A 23,222-nucleotide genomic window follows, 5' to 3' on the forward strand; every position below is an offset into this window, starting at 1 on the left:
CTTTTTTGCTTTTGAAATAGTCATTACATGTATTAATATAATTGATAAGTAATTTTATTTTGTGGTTAAGAACCTATTTAGAGACCTGGATTTTAGTCTGCTTCCTAGTTATATAATCTTGGGCTCTAACTGCTAGGGTTGTTGTGAGGATTAAATGAGATTATATGAGTAAAGTGCCTAGAACAGTTCCTGGAACATAGCAGCTGTTCGATAGAGGTGAGCTGCTTTTGTTATTATGATGAACATTATGTCATATTATGAAATGAATAATTATTTAAAAAGAAGAGAATTCAGTACAAATCAAAAGTGAATAGATAATTTATATGACTAGTAAGGATCTGACCTGCAGAGTCAAGGGAACTAACTAGTATTTATGGTATAGAGCAATCCTACAGGTAGGTAGAGGTATTCTCATTTTATAGATGAGAAAAATGAGGCTCAGCATGGTTAAGGTACTTGCCTTAGGTCACAGCATTGGTAAATAATGTTACAGGAATCAAATCTTATATCCTTTCTACTGTTTATTTACTGCCTTTTTCTAATTCCTGGAGAATCTAGTGTAGGATTCCCCAACTTTCTTCTTTCCCCCCCAGAAAAGCTGTATATGTGTGTTGCTGAAATTAGGCCTCTGTACACTGGTGCTGGATTAAATCTCAGAGACAGAGTTTTGGGTGAAGTAGAAAGAAATAGCTTTATTACTTTGCCAGGTAAAGGGGGCCACAACGGGCTAATGTCCTCAAGACTGTGTGTCCCACCCTGGAGCGGGTAGTGAGGAATCTTATAGTGTTCAAGGAGCAAATTGTCATTAGCTTGTGGACATTCTTCTGATTGGTTGGTGGTGAGGTAATGGGGAGTCAGCATCATCAGCCTTCTGGTTCTAATCAGTCTGGGGTCTGCGTGCTTGTGGGCAGCATACAGATAATTTCTTCCACCTGATGGGGGTTTCAGTATCTGCAAAACAGCTCAAAGGACATGGCTCAGAATATTATCCGTAGTCCTTGAGGAAGAACTAAAGGTCCTTGACTTTGTTTAATGGCTAAAGTATTATTTTGTCTTGCTTGACTATTTCCCTTTCTTTCTGCATTTTCCACTTCTTTGATTAAATTAATTCTTTGACTAAAGTTTTTCTAGAGACAAAAGGCAGGCAGAGGACATGGGTGGCTCTCTATTCTGAGAAGTTCTCACAGGGTCCTTCTTAGTTACGTGTGTGTGTGGGTATGCATGCATGTACTCACATGTCTATATGTGAGAGATACATGCCTTTGAAACCTATCTGTCTTTTGGTAGAGTGCTCATCTATCTGTTAGGGCAGGTGTTTATTTATGAGGATGTGCCCTGTTGACCTGGGAAGGTAACCCAGTCTATGTGTGGGGTACCTCTGCATGTGGGCTCTGTATGTACATACTTATCTCTGTGAGGGTGATGCTATGAGTACTGAATATGCTAGTACAGTAGTACTTGTATTCATGCATCTGCATGTGTGGCTCTGTGAGAGTATATGTATGTATGTGTTTGTCTTTGTGAGTGGTTCTGTGTTTGAGTGCTTAAATGAGTGCATGCCCCCCTCTGTATATGTGTGCTCACCTCTGTGTATGTGCTTTTTCCTATGTTTCTGTCTCTATGGGTGTGCTCTTGGGCCACCTTTTTGCATCTGTGTTTGTTGGGATAGGGGTTGACAGATGGAGAGGGAATTGCCATATGGAATTTTCCTGGGGATAGCAGAAAGCTGGAATTATTGACAGAAAAGATCCTGGGCAAAGACTCTGAAGAGAATAAGGCCATGTAAGCTTGGAGATCAACCAGGCTTGGAGATCTGATTTACTGTTTAATCACATAGCTTGCTGGCTGGAATATTAGTAATTCAGGTGAAACAAATAGAAGCAATAGAACAAAGAAGTTGAGTGTGAACTCAGCTAAATTTCTCTATTTAAAAATATGAAACCAAAAGCTGCTTTTAAAATGCTTATAGATTCACTATTTCTTCAGTATTTTTCTAAAGTGATTTTTGGAAGGAAAAGAGTGGTCTGGGCATTTTGTTCAATCTTACTTAAAATTTAAAAGCCATCTATTATTTCTGTTTAAGGATTTAACATATTTATTGAGCCCCTTCTACATACCAGGCACTGTTTTAGGCACCAGGGATAGAAGAGTGAACACAACAGGAAAAAATCATCTCTAATGGAGTTTACATTCTAGTTGGGGGAGGTGACAATCAATAATAAATAATGCAAAAAAAAAAACAGTTGGGAAAATGGGTAGGGATTGTTGAGAGGTTCTTGCAGTATTTTAGTATTAAGTATTTAGTGTTTATCAGTGTTTTCAAAATACTTTCAGAGATTAATACCTTTATCTTTGTACCTTGTTGTCTTTAGTAAGTTAATGTAGCCATATCCTTTCGTTTCGGTTATATTGAAAGAAGAGAATCAGAAGTGCATGTCCAGCAAGTTGAAGATCAAATTGAGAATAATCCTGTTTCCATTTTTATACAGTCATCATTTGTTTATTCATCACTGCTGATCCAGTTAGGAGCTAGTCCAGACTCTTGATTTTCCCCATGGCTCCTTCTGTAGCTCATCCACTGGCCTTTATAGTATATTCCTAACGATCAAGGCATTTGTATTCAGGGATTATGATCAAGTGTTCCAAAAGTAAATTTGAAAACAAATGCCTTAAATGAGTTTTGAGGTAAATTTTGATTGAGTTGCTTTATGACCTTGAAGAATTGCATAATGATTAATTCCTACTTGTATAGATCAAAGTGGGAATAGAAAAATAACCTACTTTGCATTTATTATGCTTCCACATGTTGGGTTTCCCAAAAGTCTTAGATCTATTTGTTTGAGGATATTTTTGTTTTACTTAGGAGCATGATTTGTGGTAAGATGCTCTGTTCCTCTTTCATACAAATGAGCCCTACTATGTACTAAGAATTGTTCTAGGCACCAGAGAAACGATAGTGAATAAAACAAGTTTTTTCTCTTAAAGAGCTTGCTTCATTCTGAATCCTTGCTTGGGAAGGATTCAGATAATTAGCGAGTAAATATATGTAGCATCGAGGAGTGAGTGAGGAAAATATGGCATTGAGGAGAGTCAGAGTAGGGTCAGTAGAGAAGAGAGTGCTGTTTTGCAGGGAGGGTGCTGTGTACATAAGGAAGTCGGGAGAGGCTTCAGTGATAGGGGATGGTTAAACAGAAACATGAAGCAAGTTAAGGAAATGAGTTATTGTGACTATCTGGGGGAAGGACATTTCCTGGTTGTTCAGGTTCTGGTTTATAACCAAAATGGAGGCCAGTTTATTGGAGGGAGGACTGGAAGGGGAGACGAGTGCAGATCCTATAAGATTTTATAAGTCACTTTTAAAGGAACTTGGTATCAATGAGAGAGGAGACCATCAGAAAATTAGGAAACAGGAGAGTGCATGATTTTAGTTAGGGTTTTTTTTTTTTTTTTTTTTTTTTTTTTGCGGTACGCGGGCCTCTCACTGTTGTGGCCTCTCCCGTTGTGGAGTACAGGCTCCAGACGCGCAGGCTCAGAGGCCATGGCTCATGGGCCCAGCCGCTCTGTGGCATGTGGGATCCTCCCAGACCAGGGCACGAACCTGTGTCCCCTGCATCGGCAGGCGGACTCTCAACCACTTCGCCACCAGGGAAGCCCTAGATAGGATTTTTGAAAGATCTGGCCACTGTGTAAAGCACAGGCATAAGGGAAATAAGGGCAGAAGCAGGGAGAGGTAGTTACGAGGCTATTGTGTTAAAACAGGTGCAGGTTGATGGGGACTTGGGCCAGAGTGGTGAGGAGTGGTTTCTGGATATATGTTGAAAGAAAAGCTGACAAGATTTGCTGATAATATCTGGGACAAGAAAGAAAGAGAGCAGTCAAATTTTTTGGCCTGAGCAATTGAAAAGATTGACTTGCTGTTGATAAGGTGGGGAATATTGTGGAGTAGGTTTGGGTGGGAAAATCGAGTGTTTGGTTGGGTATGTCAAGTGCGTGATGCCTGTTAGACATCAAATTGGAGATGTTTGAGTAGGCTGCTGGATATTTGACCCTGACATTTTGAGAAGAGGTCATGAATGATTACTGTAGAAAGGTTTAAAACCTAATGAGTGATAAAGTTTGATTTACTTATTTAAAAATGATAATGAGGGCTTCCCTGGTGGCACAGTGGTTGAGAGTCCACCTGCCGATGCAGGGGACGCGGGTTCGTGCCCGGTCCAGGAAGATCCCACATGCCACGGAGTGGCTGGGCCCGTGAGCCACGGCCGCTGAGCCTGCACGTCCGGAGCCTGTGCTCCGCAACGGGAGAGGCCACAACAGTGAGAGGCCTGCATACCGCAAAAAAAAAAAAAAAAAAAAAAGATAATGATATTTATAACTATTAAATCTTAGAATACTTCATATGTATTTTTAAAAAGTGTGTTTCTTATTTTTATTTTAATTTTAAGAATTTGACCTACAGCAAGAAAAAGGGGAACACACTTTATGTAATAGCTTAGGGATCGTCTTAGCTTTTAGCCATTTGATAAGTCTGAAGAAATAGGAGAGAGAACATAGGTCAAGAGCTGTCTAAAAAATATAAGAAAAGTTACAACTCTTAAACATTAGTTTTTTGAAGGATTGTGTTTATCTCTTTTTCCTCTCTTGTCTCAGGAAGTAATGAGGGAAAAAACCTTGATTGGAGTAAAACTACAAGCATTCCTGTATAAAAATATGAATGTGTTGATTCATTTTCCTCAGCTTATTTTTGAAATATGAGTGGCAGTGTATTTTTCATTTGTTAATTTAAACTAAAATTTACATTTATTTAGGGTGTTTGACATCTCATATGCTGTTTTGCTAATAATTGGAGAAGAAATTAATATTGGTGAAATTTGGTACCTTACTAAACCACAGCTTAAGCTATTAAAATGAAAGTTGGTAATTCTCTTTACCCATTTAAAAAAATTAAATTATTCTAACTGGTCATATCTAATTTTAATTGCCTTTCAATTGAATTTGTTTGACAGGGATAAAAACAGATAAAGGTTGAAAAAGAAGTCTTAAAAAACACATGTATCATTTATAACAAAATAAAGCACTGATTGTGGTACCTTTCTTCTGACCCTTTTTGGTTGACATGAGATGCACTGTCTTAGATTATTTCCTCAGTAGGAACAAGTGCCGTATCTATACTTGGATTTATTACTATTGTCACTTATATTTAATATAATTGTCTTTTATTTGAGATTACTGTTTGAGTCTACAGTGTATAGAATCTTTGTTTTAGCATTGCGTAGTTTTAAAAAACAAACTAGTATTTATGAAAAGTCCTGGTTTCTATGATGCACAAGTTCAAATAATAGTGTGATGTTTAAATGCATCATACTTTGAACAATTTACTATTTATATTTTAGTATACACTTATGGCTATATTGGGGTAAAGTTTTACTCTGTTATTGGCATTGTGCTGTTCTTAGCATACAGTCTTTAAGTTTTGTTGTTTTACACCCAGAATGTAGAAATTCAGATTGTTTTTAGAGTGCTAAATTGAAATACTGTAGTAAATCAGCTTTTTTCTTTCTTTTGACCATGTTTTATTTCTTTTAAAATATTATTCCCTTTTATCATAGACTTCTGTTTTAAAAGAAATCATTTGAGTTACTTTAGCTGTGGAAAAGATTTGACTTAAAACTTTGACTAAAGTTTTTAAAAAGTTGACTAAAAACTTTTTTTTTTTTGTAATTGATGTCTTTAGATCCAAAGGCAGAAACTAGATTATACATCACAGTCAATGACTTTGAATTTCATGTGTATAATCGTTCGGATCTTTATGGACATCTTCAAGAATTGTTTGGTTTGGAGCCAACAATAATTCTACACAAGAAAGAAGATGATAAAACACGAGAAAATGGAAGAACAAGAACCCAGTCCAAAATTGAAAGGTTGATTGTCAGACTTGAATTCTATTAATCTCCAACATTTAAACATCCGCTTTTATTAGAGTATTATTAACACTGTTTACCTAAACACAGCCTAATCTTTCTTTGTAGATTAACTAAAACTTTTATTCTCACAAATAAGTATATAATTCTTCAAAAATTTCAAATAATACAGAATTATGTAATGTGAAAAAGCAGTCCCGGTCTATTCTTCTCACCAGTTCTACTTCCTTCTTTGTTGATAACTACTATCAATTTGTTTTTTATTCTTTTGAATGCACATACATAAGTCTATACATACATATACATAGCTAAGGTGCATATACAATTATATTATTTTATCTGTTTCTGGGCTCTCCGTTCTGGTTCATTGACCTATTTGTTTTCTTTTTGTTTTTTTTTTCTGTTTTTTTTGTGGTACGCGGGCCTCTCACTGTTGTGGCCTCTCCTGTTGTGGAGCACAGGCTCCGGACGCGCAGGCTCAGTGGCCATGGCTCACGGGCCCAGCCACTCCGCCACATGTGGGATCTTCCCGGACCGGGGCACGAACCTGTGTCCCTTGCATCAGCAGGCGGACTCTCAACCACTGTGCCACCAGGGAAGCCTGACCTATTTGTTTTCTTTCACCAGTACCACAGTGTGTTGATTACTGTAGCTTTACATTTAAGTCTTGAAATCAGGTAGTGTCAGTCCTCCAACTTTGCTTTTCTCCTTCAGTGTTGTCTTGGCTATTGTGGGTCTTTTGCCTCTCCATATAAACTTTAGAATCAGTTTGCCAATATCCAGGGGTTTCGGTAGGGATTGCATTGAATCTATAAATCAAGTTGGGAAGAATTGACATCTTGACAGTATTGAGTCTTCCTGTTAATGAACATGGAATGTTTCTTTAGTTATTTAGTTCTCTTTGATATCTTTCATCAGAGTTTTATAGTTTTCCTCGTGTAGATCTTGTAGAAAATTTGTTAAATTTATACCTATTTCATTTTCTGTGGTGCTAATGTACGATATTATGTTTTTAATTTCAAATTCCACTTGTTCATTGGTGGTATATAGGAAAGTGATTGACTCTTGTATATTACTAACCTTGTATCCTGCAACCTTGCTGTAGTCATTAGTTCTAAGAGTATTCTTGATCAGTTCTTTCCGATTTTCAACATAGATGATTGTGTCAGCTGCAAACAAAGAAAGTCTTATTTCTTCCTTCCCAATCTGTATACATTTTATTTCCTTTTTTTTGTCTTATTGCAACAGCTAGAACTTCTAGTATGAATTTGGAAAAGAATGGTGAGAGGGGACACCTTGCTTCATACCTGATCTTAGTGGGAAAGCTTCTCGTTTCTCACTGTTAAGTATCATGTTAACTGTAGGTTTTTGTTGGTTGATATTCTTTATCAAGTTGAGGAAGTTCCCCTCTATTCCTAGTTAGTAAAACTAGAGGTTTTAATCATGAATGGGTATTGGATTTTGTCAGATGCTTTTTCTGTATCTGTTGGTATGATCCTTTGATTTTTCACTTTTAGCCTGTTAATTGATTTTTGAATGTTGAACCAGCCTTGTATACATAATAGTTTATTTATTTATTTATTTTTTGCGTTATGCGGGCATCTCACTGTTGTGCCCTCTCCCGTCGTGGAGCATAGGATCCGGACGCACAGGCTCAGCGGCCATGGCTCACGGGCCTAGCCGCTCCGCGGCATGTGGGATCTTCCCGGACCGGGGCATGAACCCGTGTCCCCTGCATTGGCAGGTGGACTCTCAACCACTGCGCCACCAGGGAAGCCCTAGTTTTATTTTTTTTAAAGTAGATGATGAGGATGTTTATTCTCAATTAAATATTTAGTGCATATTATGTCCCAGGCACTGAGCTTGAGGTACTGGAGATACTGAGAATATGACAACTGTTCTATCTTGAGGGAATTTACAGCCTACTGTGGGAGTTAGAACACTTAGCAGGCAATTTTAGTGCAAGAAATATAACAGGGACAAGAATAGAATTCTCTGGGCACACATAGAAGGATCCGGGAAGATAGGAACCTTAAAGGTGAATGAATTAAGCAGAGAAGGAGTTGAAAGTTCTACCATGGAGAAGAAACATCATATGCAATAGAGAAGTTGTTACTGAGACTGGAGTGGATTACTTGAGGTGGGGATAAATTAGACTAAAATGTTTCGCAGGATCTGGGTTAGAAATATGGCCTTACCCCAGGTCAGCAGTGTTGTGTTGTGATTGGAGGGAGATAAGACTGGAGGCAGGGAGACCAGATAGAAGGACGTAGTAACAGTTCAGGGAAGAGATGATCATCAACTGGGTTGTTAGCAAGGGGAAGGAAGAGAAGGAGATGGATTCCAGATAAATTTAAGCAGATGAATACTTAAGAGAGTGATGAATTAGATGTGGAGAACAAATAAGAAGGATGAGTCAACAGTGAATCCAAATTTCTAATTTAAGCAGTAGTCATGCTTAGTCAGGGAACATTAGAGAAAGGTTAGGGGGTGGTAGTGAGGTTAGTTTTGAATTTAGTTTTAAGCACTGAAGGCCATCTTACAAATACGGCTCCAGAAGTGTGATTTAGGAGTTACTGGGTTATTGAAGAGACATGCCTTGAGTTTTCATATGAAATCTTTAGTGAATTGCTGTGAATCTTTCATTTCTTAAATTTTGTGTACTTTGTGTATGGCCAATTCCTTTTTTCTTACTCTTGGTCTATCCTTTTCATTGTATTGAGAGGAAATTATTTTGCCACAGAGTGGCGGGAGTAGGGAAGGAGAAGGATCAGCTGAACTGTCAGAAGTGCTTAAAACACTTAAAACATCTAAGTAACTTATATCTTGGTAATTTTTGTTTTAATTATAATTTTTGCTGTCTTGTAAAATGATATAATGTAGTGTGATAGGCATAATGACAGATGTAATGACAGCACATCATAATTTATACTTTGTCATTAAAGCTTGTCATTCTGAAAATATACTTTTTTGTTATAGCTTCTTATATAAAAATTGGTGCATGATAGAGTACATTCTAGGAGACATTTTAGGGATATTAGTGTCCCTTAGATGGTCATTGTTTTGTTTACTGAGCAGTCATTAGATATATTTGGAAAGATATAACTGGTATTAATAATGTGTATTGTGGGACTTCCCTGGTGGTGCAGTGGTTAAGAATCTGCCTGCCAGTGCAGGGGACACGGGTTCAATCCCTGGTCCGCGAAGATCCCACATGCCGCAGAGCAGCTAAGCCTGTGCGCCACAACTACTTAGCCTGCGCTCTAGAGCCCGCGAGCCACAACTACTGAAGCCCGCGTGCCTAGAGCCTGTGCTCCACAACAAGAGAAGCCACTGCAGTGAGAAGCCCACACACCACAACAAAGAGTAGCCTCTGCTCACCACAACTAGAGAAAGCCTGCGTGCTGCAACGAAGACCCAACACAGCCAAAACATAATAATAATAATAATAATAATAATGTGTACTGTGAGGAAGTCAACAGTATTCTTAGGTACTTAATTTTTCTCATATGTCAATTTTTGTTTTTTTTCTCAGAGTTAAAGTAAAAACAGAATCTCAAGACCCCACATCTTCATGGAGATCACTTATTCCAGTCATAAAGGTCAATGTGAGCACGGTAAGTAAATTCCACTACAATTAATGTTTCATGGGTTAATAACAGAACCTTTTATTTTTGAAAATATAATTTTCACTTAAGAAAGTAATTTTGTAGAGGTCTTTGGGTTCCATTCTTAATAAAGTGAAAGAATTATTTCAACACCAATACCATTTTAGCACAAATGTATAGAACTTTAAGGCTATTTATTTATTCACAAGTGCTCAAATTTCTTTAAACACTAGTCTAAATTGATCAGTGGAGCAATTTAAACAGTGTATAGTGCTAAAGTGGAATCATTTAGTAGTTGCTTGAAAATGCTTGTTATTAGGTCAGCTGAGAAAAAAAAATACAGCCTAAATAGTATGGCATAATATCTCTTATCTGTTATTTTTAGGGACGCTTGGCCTTTGGAAATCATTACCAACCTCAAACTCTGTGCATCAACTTTGATGATGCTTTCTTAACCTATACTACAAAACCACCTTCCAGTCATCTTGATCAGTTCATGCATATTGTGAAGGGAAAGCTTGAAAATGTTCGAGTCATGCTTGTTCCTAGTCCAAGATATGTTGGTCTTCAAAATGATGAGTAAGAAAGTTATAAAAATAACAAATAACTTCTTTATACCTATTGTAGCTTATCATTTAGAATCTTTAGTATCCTTTTAATTTCTTTGCTATAAGTTGGGCAATAATTACATATATTTCTCTATTAAATCAACTGAGAGTATTCCTGCTTTATAAGATAAATGAATGGAGTTTATCCACTGGTAAACTCCTATTTTAAATATTTTTCTATGAGCTATTTTTCTTGTTCTTTAATTGTAATAGTTAATATTTATTGCCATTTAATATATGTCAGGCACTGTTTATAAGCTTATAATTTTTCTGTCCTTTTCTCAGTGTATTTGGGAAATTTATTTTGGGCAATTGAGCCCTGATGTTTGTATGTTAGAAAATACACATTACAGGTAGGTTTTTATTTTCAGAAGGGATGGATAAATAGTAAATTCAACAGATTCATTATAGTAGAGTATCATTGGAGTTAATGAAAAGTTGAAAGTTGAATCAGAATTACTCTTGGAAAACTGATGAAGTTAAGACAGTTTGGGAATTCAGTTGACATTTAAGTCCCAGTCAGTTTTCCACTTAGCTTTCCAGATTTGCTTTCCTTCAGCGAAGTAGCTCCTTACTTTTAGGAGACACATTGTAATAATGACGCACACTAGAGTCACCCTCTTTGTGGTGGGATGCTTCCATTCCAGAGGACCGAGGTCCCCAGGTAACAGACACATGACTCGCATCTGACTCCCAGGCCACATGCTCATGAGTGGGGTGAGGGCTCTTGTAATCTTTGTTATTCTCAATCACTATCCTTTTCTGTGAAGGAGTCTATCGTTAAATTTGTGTAATTTAGTATTCATGTGATAAAAGTAAAAGTATTCATGTGATGAGTTTCCACTGTCTCAGCTTTTGTCTTTGTGTGTAGGCAATTTAAAGTTTGAGGTTATGAGAAACATGATTGTTTCTTTTTAGTTCCAACTTTTGGCTAGTTTGCTATTAGATTTTCTAGGGATTGGCTAGAATGACACAGTCATTTTCCCAGCTTGAGTACCGGGGAGGCTCTGGGTCTACCTGGTTTCACACTCTTCAGGATCACTGAATTGCTAAGCATCTTGGAGTATAAGCTACGCACACAATTCTATATTTATGGGTGCAAGTTGTAATACTGAAAAAAATAAATCTGGGTTTTTGTGAAAATTACCACAGAGTAAAATGAAAAAATGTCCTGCTATTTGTATAAAAAGATTTAAAATTGTATTTTTCACTCTTCAGTAGTAAACATGGAGATTAAATAATGAGACTAAACCCTAACCTTTGTGATTTAATACATATTTAGAAGAAGATTGTTGAATTTGTATGTGTTATATTATCTGATGATTGAGAGGTTAATTTTGGTATGGAAGGAAGATATTGTGGTGTATGATAAAGACAAAAGTTGTTAAATCAAAGCAAGTAGAGGGAAGTTAATTGATGGTACAGAAACATTCATTCCAGAATTTGAGTTCAAGATGTTTGCTTTAAGTTTATTTTAAGTTGATCAACTAAATATTCTTGGAAATAGGTAACATAAAGTTGTTAAAAATGACAACATTTTTTTAATTTAATGTTTCTGAAAGGTTATGCTTTATTTTACAATATATAAGATGATATTTTTAATCAGTTTTATAGTGTTATTAATATAAAATGGTTGAATTTGAAGTCTAATTTTAAATTTATTGTTGCAAATGCAGAATACGATTATTATATTCCAATGAACATTGTTCTTCCATTGTATTTAATTAAACTTTGTTTTATTTATTTTTTTGTTTTTATTTTTTTGCGGTACGCGGGCCTCTCACTGTTGTGGCCTCTCCCATTGCGGAGCACAGGCTCCGGACGCGCAGGCCCAGTGGCCATGGCTCACGGGCCCAGCCGCTCCGCGGCATGTGGGATCTTCCCGGACCAGGGCACGAACCCGTGTCCCCTGCATCAGCAGGTGGACTCTCAACCACTGCGCCACCAGGGAAGCCCTAAACTTTGTTTTAAATGGATTTCTCTCATTCAAAACTTAAAATGAGAAATGCAAAACAGATTTTTTTGTCTTTCTTTAACTGATTTTACTGGTCAAAATTTTTTCAGTGCCAATTTTTTATATAGTCTAATATAGAAAACAATTATGGAACAATTTATTGTGTATGTGAAAGATGTTTTCCCTTTTCAAGTTTCTACACTTGATTGCTTTTTAGTTTTCTTTGTTGTTTTCACCCATTACCATTGTTAATTAGCATACTGAACATTTTATATTCTGGAGATGTACTTAGTTTGCCTTCCACCTTCCTTTGTATAGACCACCAAGATTAATGGGAGAAGGTTTTGTGGTGATGCAGTCGAATGATGTTGACATCTACTATTACATGGATGAGCCAGGTATTATTTTTTGAAAATATGTTTCATAGCTACAATTCTGTTTCTTCTATGAAATGCTGATATCTAATAATATTTTAAGTATCCTTGCTTAGGATATAAATAAGCATTAATAATGGTAGATGTGGATGTGAGAATGCCTACCTAAAAAATATCTGTGTCATTTGTCAAAAGTTGAATATTCTTTAGTATTTCAGATCAAAAGAGAAAAATATAGTAATCTTTCCTTCAAATTCCATTTTTGCAAGTATACTTCAAAAATTGTGAATACAAATGACCGTGAGTGAAAACCATTAGAGAATGTGATGATAGTTAAGGTAGTTCATGCTGGCTTAGGGGAAAAAAAATCACAGTAAGTTGGATTTGAGGCTTAAAGTTTAAGGATTGAAGTCCAGCTAGTTACAGTGCTTCACAGGTGGCCTCAGTTTTATAAATAAGCCAAATATTGGATTTTTAGTCATTTTTTCCTAATTCTTGTTTTTCATACCTTTCAGGAGGTTTATGAGGTCAAAGTATGTTCAAAATTAGGATGTTATTTGCCTTTTTTTTTTTACCATGTTGTATTGATGGTGTAAAAGTTACAGGGGGCAAAACTTCTGGTGCTTTTAGCATGAATCAAGGCAGTGATTCCAAACTATACTAGTGATCCCTGTCTTTTTCACTGCCACGCAGTCACAATAAAACAAATGCCAGTGTACTTTACAGTGTCTTTGATTAAGCAGTAAAAATTACTTTTATCAAATCTTGACCCTTCAGTAAACTTTTTAATATTCATTTAATAAAATGATAAGAACACATAATACACTTCTGCCTCATACCAAAGTACACTGTTGTTTCGAGGAAAAGCATTCTGTGATTGAGTTCCAAGCTGAACTGTTTGCTCTTTTCATGGAATACCAGTTGTGCTTGAAAGAGCAACTAGGGACAAACTATGGTTTTGAGCTTTCATGTGACAGTTAGAATTTTGGAAAATTTGGGTCTGCCACTGTGAGTTTGATGACTTTTCTGATGAGACTACCAGTGTTATTAACAATATGACTTCTTAAATGTTTAATAATGAAATTTGTCTATTTGGGAAAAATATGAATGTCTCAGTGAACCAATATTTTCCAAATGAACAATTCATGATGTCCATAAAAGATTTATTCAGAATGCAAGAGAGATCAGTAAATTTTAACGTGTCAGAGTATGAGAAGTTCAGCAATATGGTTTCAGATTCCACATTGCAAGTAATCTTTAAGAAATTACCACTTGTTGAATTTTGGTCTAGTGTCAAAGAATATCCAAAATTATCTGAAAAAGCTATTAAAATACTCCTCCCTTTTCTGTCTACCTATTTGTATGAGGCTAGGTTTTCTTCAATAGATTAAGTGCAGAAACAGCTGTGAGAATTCACTTGTTTTCTATTAAGCTGTATATTTAAGAAATTTGCCAAAATAAAAACGATGCCAACACTTCTCAATAAATTAATTTGTTTTAAAAAATATGCTTATTTTGATTAAAAAATATTTTCGTTCAAAATGAAATAAAATTTTATTTGTTTTCATTAAAAATGTTGTTATTTTTCACATCATATTTTCATTAAATCTTATTAGACATTTTGTTATGTCAACATGTAATGAGTTTATTTTAAAAATAAAATTTAAAAATATTGCTCAATTCAAATTTTGAATACAGTAAATTTTGATAGATACAATACCAAAAAAATCCCACTTTGGGGTCCTCAATATAGAGTGTAAAGGTTCCTGAGATCAAAAAATTTTTAGAAATGTTGATCTAAGGAAGGCTTTTAATGGTTATTTTAAGTAACTATCTTCATATTGTATATTCTGCAATATAGGACTTGTTCCAGAAGAAACAGAAGAAACTGTTGAAGGAGAAATGAGCAGTGAGGATTGCAAATTACAAGATTTGCCTCCCTGTTGGGGACTGGATATAGTTTGTGGTAAAGGAACAGATTTCAACTATGGGCCATGGGCTGATAGGCAGAGGTACTTGATTAAATTATATTTCTAAGTCAAACGTTTTGGAATAATACTATAATTTTTATTAAAGGCTAGCTTAGTATCGCTATTTTTATAAGCAATTTTATTATGGCAGGGTAAGTTATCACTAAACATTTTAATCCAAATAATTTGTAGAGAAATTGGCACAAGCAAGTTTGCTCTAAAGGAGGAGCTAATTCATTAGAAAAATGGTGAATGAGCAGAATATTTATTGGTTCCTTGGTTTTTTCTTTTGTATTTAATCACCGAATATGCCAGGGATTGTTGGGACTATGGAGATTCAGAGCTAAAAGACATACATAGTTCAGTTTCAGAAAAAAGAAACAAAGAGTTTTATTAAGTGCTGTATTAGAGGTATGTAAAAAGTCTTGATGAAGAATTTAGAGCGGTACGGTATTAGTTTGCTGAGGCTGCCACAACAAAGTACCGCAGACTGTGTGGCTTAAACAGCAGAAATTTCTCACCGTTCTGGAGGTTAGAATTCTGAGATCAAGATGTTGGCAGGATTGGTTCCTTCTGAGGGCCGTGAGGGAAGGCTGTGTTCAGAGCTTCCCTCCTTGGCTTGTAGATGGTCATCTTCTCCCTGTATCTTCACATGGTCTTCTCTCTTGTGTGTTTTGTAGGTCTCTGTGTCCAAATTTCCTTTTCTTGCAAGAATACCAGTCATATTGGATTAGGGCCCACCCTATTGACCTCATTTTAACTTAATTACTTCTCTAAAGACCCTGTCTCTAACTATGGCTAAATTATGAGGTACTGAGGATTAGGACATATGAATTTTAGGGGGACACAATTTAGCCCATAACAGGTTCATAACTCATATTGAAGAGGAGAGAACTGGAGAATGCTTTTTGGTTGAGGTAATATGTGAGTTGAGTTTTGAAACATAAGTAAGAATTAGCCAGGGAAGGAAGGGAAGGATAAGTAATCAAGGCAAGGTAGGAGTTCTGCAAATGCATGATGGCAGTGGAGAATTGTCTTAATAAGTTCTATAGGTTGTTAAAGAGATTTGTAGGTAGTTAAGAAATATATAGATTTTATACTGGAGGTAATAGGGAGTGCCTGAAAGGTAAAAAAGGGTTTTTTATTTCTTAGTTATTCTACTAATTTTGAAGTAATTTTCTGTTTTTAATATATTATGAACACCTACCTACTTATTGAAGAATTTTAAACAAAGGAGGGGACATGTACTACTATTTATGAGGGAACATCTAAATTTTTATGTAAATATACCTTGTTTAAAGCTAGTTTAGTCTTTCATAAACTAGCTTGAATGGAGAAATACAAGCTTAATCAGTCACTGAGGCAGATATTACTGGGCCACTGATGGACTACTAAGAGTGCTGATACTTGATATACTCACTCTTTTTGTACTTAATTGGTTTTTTTTAAATTTTATTTTAGTTTATGTTTTTACACAGCAGGTTCTTATTAGTTATCTATTTTATGCATATTAGGGCATATATGTCAATCCCAGTCTCCCAATTCATCCCAGCACCACAAACCACCCCCGCCACTTTCCCCCCTTGGTGCCCATATGTTTGTTCTCTACATCTGTGTCTCTATTTCTGCCTTGCAAACTAAATTGTTTTAAAAAGTGCTTTCTAAGCCCGGTCGCAGAAGTGAAGACCCAACGCAGCCAAAAAACACAAAAGAAGTGCTTTCTACTTAGCATTGTTAGAAGAATTATATACTTTGTCAGGTACTACATTCTGTTAACCTTGGTATCTCTAGCATATAGAAATACCTGCTCCATTAAGTAGCTACTTAAATAACAGTAGTTTGGTCAATATATAAGTAAGTGTGTTATTTGAATACTTGGAGTATGCCGATACAGTACTTCATTAAGTTCTGGGTTAGATTATTAGACCGGAAGGTAAACATAGCTTAAAATTTCAGGTTAGAAAACAAGTATTTTTCAAACTACTGGATTAAAATTTTCCTTTTATAATAAAATTTTTCATACATTAAACCATGCTATATTTACTGTGGAATAGTTGAAAATGAGGGGTTTTATATTCCCTTAAGTAACAGTTACACTTGCTATATTTGAAAGGAAAAAATTAAAGCAGTGCTTTAACACAGACACAGAATATTTTTGCATTTTAGTATTTGAATAAAGTGTGATTCTTCTTAAACTATATTTAATTGTATTGCATTAAGAGAAGTATTAGGCTGTATTTACATGAAAATCCTAGCTAAAATTCTTTTAATATATAGTCATATTCACTCTTTGGGTGATCTTTGTATAATACAGAGAAATGATACTGTAGATAACATGAAAGAAAAATTTGCTTTACCAACTCCCTTCAGTAGGTCCTGCCACTGCTAGGAGAGAACAGCAGTACATTTTTTAAGCTGGACTTAACAAAGCCATTCAGATTTATTGAAAAGAAAGAAGAAAGAAAGAAATTTATCACATGGGTTTAGTTTCCTTGTGTGAGTAATAATAGTATTTATCTCCTCCCTTATATATGCAAATTGTGCATTTCCTCTCTTGTAGCCATTTCCTTTTCACCTTCTCCATACTGAGTTTCTAAACAAATATGAACTGTTATCAGAAATGTTCATTAGGTCATTTTTTTTAGTATCTACCTATTAGTGTAAGAAATATAGAAAGAAATCTCAACTGTTTTATTATTGGATAGTTCACTCAGCATTGTTTTTGATCTCTGATGTAGCATGACCTTATTTAGCTTATAGATTTTAATGTCAGTTCTATTACCTTTACATGATTTTCTTTTTTTTTTAACAAAAAAATTATACTCCTTATTGGAGTATAATTGCTTTACAGTGGTGTGTTAGTTTCTGTTGTGTAACAAAGTGCATCAGCTATATGTATACATATATCCCCATATCCCCTCCCTCTTGTGTCTGAATCTTTAAGACACTCAGCTTTTCTTTTTAAGAGTTTTCATGACAGAGTTGAAATATAAACTTTATAAATTCGTGCTTACTCCTTAATGATAACTATAATAATGCAAATATTCCTGATATTGTCTGGCCTTTTATTGCTTTCATTTATATTTTCACACTTGATCTTCATAACAGTGAGAGACACAAGGACAGGTGTAGTGATCTGATTATACCTGTGAGAAAATGAAGACACAGAAATTCAGTGATTCGGGCAAGATAGTAAAGCTATAGCATCTAGAGCCAAGATTCAGACCAACCCTTCAAGTCCACTGCTCTTTTCATTATATCCTGCTACCCATTTTATAGTCCATGATCACCTAATGATCAGATGGATTCCTTGTCTTGAAAGCTTAGTTGTGTATATTTGTGTCTTAGCCAAAACATTTACAGACTTTTCTTTTCGTGTCTATAATGGATCAGTTTGCAAATTTTGTTCTGTTGATCTGATTTTTCGCAGTCAGTTTATTCCAAGCAGCATTTCCTGTTCCTGATGACTCCTTCCTCAGCTCTTCCTATTTAAAAGTCAGAAACTGATACTTTTTCTGAATGTATGAGTAACATGCTAATTTTTAATTATATAGAAGGCTATGAATTGAAAGTTTCTTGGTTTCTTTCATGTTTGTCAAATGATATGGGGAGGCAAATACATGAGAGCCCTAGCCTCCAAACACTTGCTTCTTTTTAGAAATCTATTGCTCTTTAGACTCTTATTGTTATAACGTTGATTAATAGTGATTATGAAAATAATAGAAATACACTTTCTCCATGTGCCATGTACTGCCAAGCCTTTTTCATATATGTTGTCATTTAATTCTTGGATCTATTCTCTGAGACTGGTTATGACAATCCTCTTTTACAGGTGAGGAAGCAGACGAGTGTCCTCAGAAAGGTTAAGTAGTAATTGTCCAGAGTGGAATGATTCTAATTAAGCCATCCCCCTTCAGCTCTTTCTTTGCCATTTGCACAATTGATATACCTGTAGAAAGTCTTTAATTTTTCACAGTATGTTTGAATAGTGCAAATTTGGTCTTACCTATGTCTTATTTGATAGTAGTATATTAAGTGCTCAAAGCTCATTGATCTCTGGAAGTATAAAACAGTCTTTCATTTTACTGAAAGGAAATTATGGTAGGTGTTATTTCGTGACTTATAATTTTTTTTCAATTTTATGTCTAATTGTTAAATAAGATAGCAGTGGTAATAGAAAGTTATAATACTGATTTTGTCTCTTATCAGAGGTAATTTTATTTGAATAACTTGTCATTATTCTTTCTTCCTCTTTATTTAGAGATTGTTTATGGAAGTTCTTCTTCCCTCCTGATTATCAAGTTCTGAAAGTCTCTGAAATTGCACAGCCTGGGAGACCAAGACAGATCCTTGCTTTTGAACTACGAATGAATATTATTGCAGATGCTACAATTGACTTGCTGTTTACCAAAAATAGGGTAATTATTGAAATAATATAGTAGAAAATTATGTGTAAAATTTGAACATTATTTTCCAGAGTATCTTTCTGGTGACTAGTCCTATACTCAGATTCATTTCTATGAGCTTCCCTGACCCCCAGCCCCAATAATTGTATGTATGTTACTTTCATTAAGTGCCAAATAGTAGAAAGAAGTTAGTTAATAATAATAGACCTTTATCGTATAGTCTGATTCATTTTCTCCTTTAAATCTGGCCAAACTGTTTTAGTATATTTTTGGTATAAATTTGAACTTTTGCTCTTAGGAACTTTTAATACCTATTTAATATTATTGATGATTAAATTTTATCTTTGATAATAACTGAAAAGTAAAGATGGGAGTGTAATTATAATAAATGTCTCATGAATTATTTTTTGCTTTTGATAGGAAACAAATGCTGTACATGTAAATGTAGGAGCTGGCTCATATTTAGAAATTAATATTCCAATGACAGTCGAGGAAAATGGTAAGCTATGATGAGTGTTTTTCTGTTTTAAGTGATTAGTAGGGGAATAATTAATATATAAATAATTATTAATCCAGTTAGACTAAAATTAATGGGGTTTTCTTTTTCAGCTTTTTATTATATTTTGATGTGCCTGTAGTTAGTAAATACTATATTATTCATGCACTTGGAGAGAAGGGAAAAGTGTTTTAATCAAGCTACGTCTTATTATTCTGTGCTTTCATTATACCTTACTCTTCTTTTGTAAGTTTGTGCGTAATTTGCTTAGTGTATGTTTTTCCTGTTAGTCTGTTGCTCTGTGAAGGCTGGTACTACGTATTTCTTTTCACTGGTGTATACCTGTGCCAAACCCAGGACCTGGCATGTGGTCCATGGGCAGAAATAGATTGAATGACTAATAGGCTTTGTTTTAGGTTATATTGTTAGTAGATTTTTGTCAGGAAGTAACCTGGGTACTTTGAATAGCATAACTTTAAGAAAGCAGAATATTTCATATTTAAAATATTAAGTCATGCCCTGATTAGCTGTAGTTTTATCTGAGCTAAGATAATCTAAGTTCGTTATGAATTTAAAATTTGGGCTCTGATACAGGTTAATCAGTAACATGATTAAATACTTTATTGTTAAATTTATCAAAATATTATATAGTCTCCCTCATTTCTCCTTGTTCTTCCCATCCTCTTATTACATTTGTAATTGAGACCAGTTGAAGTGAAATTCTGCTTTATTTCTTCACTTTCTTGAGGGTATGGAGAGTAGCAACTCACCAATGATTTTAAATTACTGAACAGCAATGTTACTATTGCTAGGTATAATTAGAATAAGTTTTATGTAATTCTTGGCTCTCTTTTCTTGTTTCTGTCACTCATTTTGTTGCTACGATAAAAAGAAAACAGGCAAAGGTGTTGACTAGATTTATTAGCTTGCATAAAAAGGTAGCAGTTGAGTCTGCCTGCTTAGATAATTAATTGAAAAAGTGACTGAGAATGAGATAGTATATCTTTTCCCCGTAACTTTAGGGCTATTACACTGAAGAACTAAAACCTTATCTTAGTTACTTTTAAAAGAATAACCTAAGTCTTGAAGCAGATGCTTGAGATTCTCTAGGATTCAGAGTAGTCAGTTGGAAAGAAGCATCTTTCAGGATAGCCTTAATTACTGATATATAGGATCTGTAATTCTGTAGAGGAAGAGGCTGTTGAGGGTTGCACAGAATTGAGAATGGTTCAGTTAAGGGAGTGCTTCTGCCTTTTATTTATTTATTTATTTATTTATTTATTTATTTATCTTTGGCTGCGTTGGGTCTTCGTTGCTGTGCACGGGCTTTCTCTAGTTGCAGCGGGTGGGGGCTTCTCGTTGCGGAGCACGGGCTCTAGGCATGTGGGCTTCAGTAGTTGTAGCACGCGGGCTCAGCATTTGTGGCTTGTGGGCTCTAGAGCGCAGGCTCAGCACTCGTGGCGCACGAGCTTAGTTGCTCCGCGGTATGTGGGATCTTCCCTGACCAGGGCTTGAACCCGTGTCCCCTGCATTGGCAGGCGGATTCTTAACCACTGCGCCACCAGGGAAGTCCCTCTGCCTTTTTAAACTGATGATGTATATAGGAAATAATATTTGTAAAGATTTTTGGGAGGTACATTTATTGGTGCACTGGGGTAAAGGGACCATCTGAGGACTGAGGCATCAATATCTTGAGCATATACCTATTATGAATTCATGGGAAGTGCCACAGCACACTGACTGTTGAACTGAATGAGTTAAGTGTCTAAGAAAAACCCAGTCAAGTTATTGGTAAAGGTTAGGTGGCTTTTAAGATGACTGTCTTCAAAGGGAAAAATAGACTTAGTTCTTAGACAATAACAAAATATAATTTGAAAACATTTAAAAACTGGTCCCAGAGATTCAGTTGTTTGGGGGAAAAAAAATGCCCAGAGCAGGATGCATGTTGAATTAGCCATATAAGAATGTTCATAGTGTTAGTGTTCATAGGAGGGCAGTCCATCAAGAAAAGAAGTGAAATACTCTGAACCTTTCTGCTTTTATTCAGAGTGGGGCTGTGTTGTTTGGAAACTGTCACTATGTAAGGAATAGTTTTTTTGTTTAGCAACTGTCATTACACATTTTTTTCAATAATTTATTTGTGCAATCTCCTGACTTCTCTCCTACCTATACTTGCCCTGATGGGTGGATTTTGAACAAGGATATGATATATTAGATCCATCCTATTCCCTTTTATTTTTAATACTGTCTTTTCTACAGATTTCAGACTCTTCGAAGTCATTTAGTGAAAGGGTCTGTCCTGGGTGGTGGAGTAGATTTGGATTTCCAGCATTGCCTATCTGTAGCTATGACTAACTCAAGATTTTCTTATTGGGATATTCAAAGCCATGTTTTCAATACCTCTATAATAAAGCTGGTGTTTTAATTTCCAGAAAAAAAAAAAAAGCAAAAAAAAGCAACTGTCATTACTTAAGGGGTAGTTGAAAATATGTACCCTTGAGTCAGTGAAAAAAAGGACATGGGAGCAGTCTTAAATATTTGCACACTATCATTTGGAAAATAGACTTGTAGTTTTGCACTGGAAAGCAGAGTCAGGATAGACCTTATATGAAGATGGAACTCTTTTCCATCAGAGCTGTCTGAAATGAGAAAGGTTACCTATTAGATAGTATACTCCACATTATTGGGGGTGTATTTAAATAGTGACTGATTACCATTTTTTAGGAATTCCTTCTTTGGGTGGTGGGGGAATTTGTTTCCAGTCTAAAATTTTTAATTATATGTATATATTTCTTTAGGTTCTTAATTTTTATGTTTTCACTTATTTTAGGTTACACCCCTGCAATTAAAGGACAACTCTTACATGTTGATGCCACTACCAGCATGCAATACCGGACTCTTTTAGAAGCAGAAATGTTAGCAGTAAGTCTAGAGTGTATGATGATATGCCTACATCCATAAAATACAAATTTGGTTTTAATTTTTTAATATAAAATTTTAATGGCCAGGAGGTCATCAAATGGTCAGTCTTCTCATTCAAGAACAACCAGATGCTCTTGACCATGTTTTTGGGAAGAGGTGTAGATTCCCAATGCTGTGGACTCCCTTTGGCATCTCTCTGTTGCTCTTCTTTTGGGGGAAATGAATATAAGGCAACACTACATGGGTTTTTGGCCTTTAGAAATGTGAAAAGTTCTCGGTGTATTGTTTTTAAACTTCATTGTATGGCTAGACTAGCTGTCTCCTATGCTGTAAGTAAGATAATTTTTTACTGTATGTTTTCTGGCCCCATCAGATACTTTCTCAGGGCTTAATAATTCATTGTCCTTTTTTACTTGATGAATAAGGTAAAAGGAAGAAAATCTTATTGATACCCTGAATTGCTCCATATTAGAAACAGAATAAATATGGAAATGCTCATGATTGAAAACTGCAGGTCAGGAACTCATTAATCAAGCAGATTATTATTTTTTCTCAGGGACAACAGTAATAACAACAATAATAACAAAAGTCACTGCGTAGAATGGCTGATATTTAGAGAGGATTCTTTTATATTAGATGATATCATTAGGTCCTTAATTGCTTGTCTAAAGAAGCATATTTATATATGATATATGTAAATTAAGAAGAAAATTTTGCAGTTACCAAGAATATAATGAATACTATAAAAATGAATATTCAGCATTTTAATGAATTCCTGAGCTATTGCTGATAAATGGTGCTGTGCAATAATGGTATTCCTGGCCAGGCAGCTCTTGCCTTTGCAGAATTGCCAAGCTTTGGCAGGTGGAATATACCACAAAGCATCATGTCAGATTTATAACTACTGTGCTGTCAAATAAGAACCGAGGAGGCACTGATGGCCAAACTTCTGTGTGACAGTAT

The 23,222-nt window shown here is 35.4% G+C and overlaps 1 protein-coding gene across 2 annotated transcripts in view; it reads left to right on the forward strand.

Annotated features, from left to right (window-relative positions):
- Positions 1 to 23,222, forward strand: part of BLTP1 (bridge-like lipid transfer protein family member 1) — a 191,784-nt gene that overhangs the window by 17,363 nt on the left and 151,199 nt on the right. For both annotated transcript variants that reach the window (XM_060148668.1, XM_060148669.1), the window contains exons 5-12: positions 5,735 to 5,921; positions 9,457 to 9,538; positions 9,915 to 10,108; positions 12,410 to 12,489; positions 14,327 to 14,477; positions 18,697 to 18,853; positions 19,262 to 19,340; positions 22,168 to 22,259. In XM_060148668.1, coding sequence (XP_060004651.1) covers positions 5,735 to 5,921; positions 9,457 to 9,538; positions 9,915 to 10,108; positions 12,410 to 12,489; positions 14,327 to 14,477; positions 18,697 to 18,853; positions 19,262 to 19,340; positions 22,168 to 22,259 — 1,022 coding nt within the window. The remainder of the gene's footprint in view (positions 1 to 5,734; positions 5,922 to 9,456; positions 9,539 to 9,914; positions 10,109 to 12,409; positions 12,490 to 14,326; positions 14,478 to 18,696; positions 18,854 to 19,261; positions 19,341 to 22,167; positions 22,260 to 23,222) is intronic.

Source organism: Lagenorhynchus albirostris, chromosome 4 (genome assembly GCF_949774975.1).
Source record: "Lagenorhynchus albirostris chromosome 4, mLagAlb1.1, whole genome shotgun sequence".
Lineage (NCBI taxonomy): Eukaryota > Metazoa > Chordata > Mammalia > Artiodactyla > Delphinidae > Lagenorhynchus > Lagenorhynchus albirostris.